The sequence below is a fragment of the Terrapene carolina genome, unplaced genomic scaffold (assembly GCF_002925995.2).
Source record: "Terrapene carolina triunguis isolate 2854851 unplaced genomic scaffold, T_m_triunguis-2.0 Scaffold56, whole genome shotgun sequence".
NCBI classification, from domain to species: domain Eukaryota; kingdom Metazoa; phylum Chordata; order Testudines; family Emydidae; genus Terrapene; species Terrapene triunguis.
Genome location: NW_020664407.1, coordinates 1,055,507 through 1,061,134, shown reverse-complemented (window position 1 = coordinate 1,061,134; position 5,628 = coordinate 1,055,507). Strand labels below are relative to the sequence as shown.

At 42.0% G+C, this 5,628-nt stretch overlaps 1 protein-coding gene across 1 annotated transcript in view; it reads right to left on the bottom strand.

Annotated features, from left to right (window-relative positions):
* Nucleotides 1-677: 677 nt before the first annotated feature.
* Nucleotides 678-5,628, bottom strand: part of LOC113407917 (phenylalanine--tRNA ligase, mitochondrial-like) — a 301,040-nt gene continuing 296,089 nt past the window's right edge. Inside the window, exon 7 of the mRNA XM_029913232.1 lies at nt 678-3,259. Within this exon, the coding sequence (XP_029769092.1) occupies nt 3,121-3,259 (139 nt within the window). The 3' untranslated portion in view covers nt 678-3,120. The remainder of the gene's footprint in view (nt 3,260-5,628) is intronic.

The window sequence follows — 5,628 nt, the reverse complement described above, 5'->3', positions numbered from 1 at the left end:
CTGGAACAAGAGCTGTACCAGGGGAAAGAATTGTGCCCAGGCCTGGAAGGTGTCCAGTCTGAGAAAAAGCTTACTGAAGCATCTCTGAGGGTGAGATTATCTGTATTCAGTTTGATTAGACATAGATTTGCGCATTTTATTTTATTTTGTTTGGTGACTTACTTTGTTCTGTCTGTTACTACTTGGAACCACTTAAATCCTACTTTCTGTATTTAATAAAATCACTTTCTACTTAGTAATTAACTCAGAGTATGTATTAATACCTGGGGGAGCAAACAACTGTGCATATCTCTCTATCAGTGTTATAGAGGGCGAACAATTTAGGAGTTTATCCTGTATAAGCTTTATACAGGGTAAAACGGATTTATCTGGGTTTAGACCCCATTGGGAGTTGGGCATCTGAGTGCTAAAGACAAGCACACTCCTGTGAGCTGTTTTCAGGTAAACCTGCAGCTTTGGGGCAAGTAATTCAGACCCTGAGTCTGTGTTGGAGCAGACGGGAGTGTCTGGCTCAGCAAGACAGGGTGCTGGAGTCCTGAGCTGGCAGGGAAAACAAGAATAGAAGTAGTCTTGGTACATTAGGTGGCAGCTCCCAAGGGGGTTTCTGTGATCCAACCCGTCACACTTAGCATTAAGAACTTTGTCTTCCCATTGGAAGGTTCTCTGAGTTTCTCTCGTCCCTCATGAAATATTACTGCAGTATTTTACAGTAAGTGTCCAAAACACTGCAGCTTTTACAAGATACTCTTTTATTAAGGAACAAAATTCAAGACAGTGGTATCAGACATTTTTTAAATGAAGAAACCAGACCAATAGTGAAGTGAAAACTGCTTGTTACTGGCTGTGGCACTCTGTAAAAGCATTTTCAAGACCACACCTATCTTCCCACCCTTTTTCCACCAAGAGGTTAGATGCTCTAAGGACTCTCTCTTCCCCCCACTCCCCTGCTGCTAAGTACAGACAGTTTGCAATCTGGATCATGCCAAGTACCATATATGTTAATGGCTAAGGAGCAGGCTGATTCAATAACATTTGGGTACCCTTTGTTAAGCCAGTCAATTCACGTCTCTGGCGTGAGACCCAAGGTTCACTGTCCAATTTTCTCCCCACTACCTTTCTTAAACTTCTATGCCACACATATTGATGGATCAATCCCATGGGAAAACCAATCTTGCCCTAAGAAATTGTGTGTGGGGGGGGGAAGGGGAGGGAGGAGGCAGAGTAAAGGGGTTTGGAAAGCAGTAGATGGAGGTTTCCCTATTGAATGGTAGAGAGAATCTTGCAATGTGCTCCAGCCAGGGTCATAATAAGAAAGGAGATGTCATCTTTCTCCAAAAGTCTCTAGGTACTACCTCAGTGCTCTCACACAGCAGGAAGCAGCTTGTACTCTCCTCCTCGTGCAACATGATCGCTGAACATCACACCACCCTTTCATCATGTAAGATTTGGGGTCCCCAAGTGGCAGCATTGCCTGAACTTGGCTGTGCCAAGGAATAATCACCGCTCGGGTGCAATTTTTGAAAAAGCCCTTTCACTGTAGTAGTCCCTAATGAGAATTCTAAAAGGGGCAGAGATTAAATATAGGAGGGAATCAAATGAAATGGAAGACAATTAAGGACACCTGCTCTTTAAAAAGATTTTTGTTTAAAGATCACCAAGTAGGTTCTTCTGGTGTGTAAATGGCTCCTACTCTGCCTTGTAGAAAAAAATCTAGCATACTGTCTTTATAATCAAGTTATTTAGATAGTGCAACAATGATTTAGATCAAAACTTGTTTATACAGTGAAGTCTGTTGAATAATGAAACTACAATGAGCTCTCCGTTCATGTCCCATCTGTGCTAGTTGCTGGCTTCTTCTGGTTGAGTACATGTTTACTGCACATTAGTCTCGTGGTGGGGTATAAAGCAATGCTGGATGGTTCTTAGTGTATGGCTTTTACTGCCCCCTTCCCTGGAGAAAGCAACGTTCCTTGCAGAGCCAACAAATTTGTAAGTTACCTGAAAGACCATATTAAATATCTTTACAGGCAAGAACAAGCGCTCGCACTACCGTCTCTGTATCTGAGTGCTTCATCAAGTATTTATCAGACCATTTGAAAATTTCCACAAGCCTCCAGTGTCATTCCACTGCCAAAATTTGCTTATTATAACCTGTCATGAAAGAAGTAAGCATCCAATAAAGTGACTGAACTAGAAAGGGGTTCCATCAAAGACCCGCTTTCTCCCTCCAAGGTCATGTCTTTCAGTAGATGACTTCTATTAGGAAGCACAACATTATGGGAGTTCAAGTACCTGCATATTTCTGCTTTTCAGGGCCTTGTAATAACGAGTACTTCCCTCTTCCACCTCCAAGCGATATCAATCTTCGGCTGATGATGCGGGCGATGGAAATTTTTGCCATAGTACACATGCTAGGAACACTGATTTGAAGCAGACACTTTGCATGTGAAACACATGCAGCTAGAAGTGTCAAGAGGAGATGCTCTCTTTGGCTTGGTCTGAGTACAGCTGGGCCCACACCAGAGGCCACATCCAAACACCCAGCACTCTGGGAAAGTTCTGATTTGCACCCAGAGTCACACTCCACATCTATCCCTTCCTTTAGAATAGGCCAAACCAAAATCCAAGAGCAATCAACTTGGGTCGAGATCCAAACTTTGCAGGTATATTTCATGAAAGTTTTTCTTGACGCAGAATGTGCCCTTTTTATAAGAAGGGGGAGAAAAGAAAGAGTGAACAGTTTTTCTATTTAGCGCTAAAATGTGCCTCTGTTTTGCTTCACTCATGACGTGGACGGAAAACTCTGTCAACACAGAAATAATGCCAAGTGTTTACACTATAATGGAACCCAGGGACCAATTAACAACACAGAAAACCACCAGGCAGAGTATTTCTTAATGTAATAGGAGGGAAATCTTACATTACTGCTCCCCCTTCCCTTTCTTAAAATAAAGGACAAATGCTTTGTCAACAATTTCTCAATGGTAATCTTTATGATCTGAAAGTTCTACCACTGCCCATTTATCAAAAGGCTTCCAAACTCTACGCTTCGCCACAAAATCCCTTTCTTTCTTTACAAAAAAACCATCCACAGTGATTGTGACAGTCAACGCAGGGATTTTAGAATCTACCCTCCACTCCCAGTTCTTGTACCGCCGATTCCTCTATGGCTCGATGAAGGCGGTGCACCTCGAGCTGAGTCAGAGTCCTCTCCAAGTGCCGGTAAGTGATACGATAGCAATGGCTGACCTTCTTTGTCCTGGAAAATAAACAAAAAGAGAGCTAATACACATTCATACACACACACACACACACCACTTCCCCATCCCAGTGTTTTTGTCTTGCCATTTTATTTTATTTTTATTGTTTAAATTATCAATGTAATGCTAAAATACACAATCCAGACAGCCAGGACTGAATGTAATTTAAATCTACACAGAGGATTTAAGTAAAATCCATTTCATAATCTCACTTGTTTCTCTGATGAATCGTCACCTCACTTTTCACCTACTGCCATTCCGCCATGTTGAAAAAGTGTTCTGGAGAAACTAAGGAAGTGTTATTTACTCCTTCTTGTAACACAAGAACTAGGGGTCACCAAATGCAATTAATAGGCAGCAGGTTTAAAACAAACAAAAGGAAGTATTTCTTCACACAACTCACAGTCAACTTATGGAACTCCTTGCCAGAGGATGTTGTGAAGGCCAAGACTATAACAGGGTTAAAAAAAAAAAACTAGATAAATTCATTGAGGATAGGTCCATCAATGGCTATTAGCCAGGATGAGCAGGAATGGTGTCCCCATGATTACCTGTTCTGTTTATTCCCTCTGGGACATCTGGCATTGGCCACTGTTGGAAGACAGGATACTGGGCTAGATGGACATTTGGTCTGACCCAGTATGGCCATTCTTATGTCCTTATGTACTTGACTGCTGAATAAAATATGTGTCAGCTTGACACAGGCCCTGTGTATCTCACTGTGCTGACATTCCAATGGAAAGTGAAGACAAAAGAACACGACAGTATAAGGATTAACACCGACACCTAGGAAAACAAGGGGTTTCACTCACTATATCTCAGTCTAATGTGTCTTGCAGTTTCAGAAGCAGGAGAACAACTGGCAATCTTACAGTGCTAGCAAGTAACACCGTTAGTCAGGGTGAGATGTTTCACAAATCTCTACTCCATGTTGATTCAGCTCAGTTGTAGCAACCACTAGCAGCTCCAACTAGAAGGGATGCTAGTGTTTTTCCAAACACAAAGAGCAAAACATGTATTTTTCAGTCCAGATTATTATTTTTATTTCAGATCACAGAAAACAAAGAAAGAACAAATGTAAAGTCTCCACATGAGATAGTGGGACAGAGAAAGAAATGTGCCTAGTGAACCCTTACATTCTGTATCTCAAATGAAAAATAAAATGGCAACTGCTTCACAGCTGCTTTTGTGAAGATTCCTTTGTATTTGAAGGTGCAGTACACAGAAAAGAGAATGACATCTCCTTTCATTTATGTAGCTACCTACACCTTAGTAAGCATCAGTAGCGCATATTGTCCTGAGATCATGTAGCACACAACATACTTCCACAGCAGTATACCACGTGTGCTTGGTAGTTGGGCATGTCACCAGCAATCCAGAGACCAAACAGCAGTTTACGATTACACTGTTGGAAAGGAATTGCAACAATGGAACTGACAGTATTATTATACATATCACTTAACAGCTTAAATTAAGCTCAAAGATATCAGAAAGTAGAAGAGGAAGGCACTTGAGCTTCCCGCAGTTTCAGAAGTTCTGACAGTTGTGAAGAGGAGAAGGAAAAAGAGGGGAAGGGGGGGAGGGGCTAAGACAGAAATCAGAAATATACTGTATGACAGAGGTTTTCAAACTGTGGAGCGTGTCCGAGGTTATCGGGAGAGGGGTGTGAGGACCTGACAGGGATGCACTGAAGGGACAGGGTCAAGAGAGGTCTCTGTCCAGCAGGGGAAGTAGATGGGGGTTTCTGCAATCTCACATTTTGCAGCTTCAATAATAACTGTATGCAACGTGTCTTTGAGACCCTTGGCTGAAAGGCTCTTTAAAAATGATGTAATTCTGGCCCTGATCCTGAGGCCTGGAAAATGTATCGCATTAGAAAACGTGTAACCATGTTTTAGCTAATATGATGTGATTACAACTTTGCCCTTAGTGTGGAAAAGGGCAAGTGTTTAGAAGCATAACTGGTCGTAGTTAAGCCTCGGGTTTAAAAAAATCCACCTTATTTTGGATCCCATGTCCTTATGCTTTCCCCTCTCACCACTCAAGCTCCTCTCCCAATGCAGATGAGCAGTTCTTTCATGACACAGAGACATGAAATAGGTCAGTAAATGACGTAACGAGCTTTTTGTGGGTGTTACAGAAGAAGTGCGTCTTCAGGAGGAATTGAAATGAGGAGACGATAGTGGCCGTGCAGAGCACCTCAGGCATGGTGCTTTGTTAGCTAGAACTGAAGGTGGGAATTAGGGTGGGAGAAATAGGAGAGGGGCTGAATTGTAGAGGAATCACAGTTAGTGTGGTTGATTTAAAAAACATTAAGATCAAACAACGATTCAAACAAAGAAGTAACTATAGGGTTACCATACGTCCG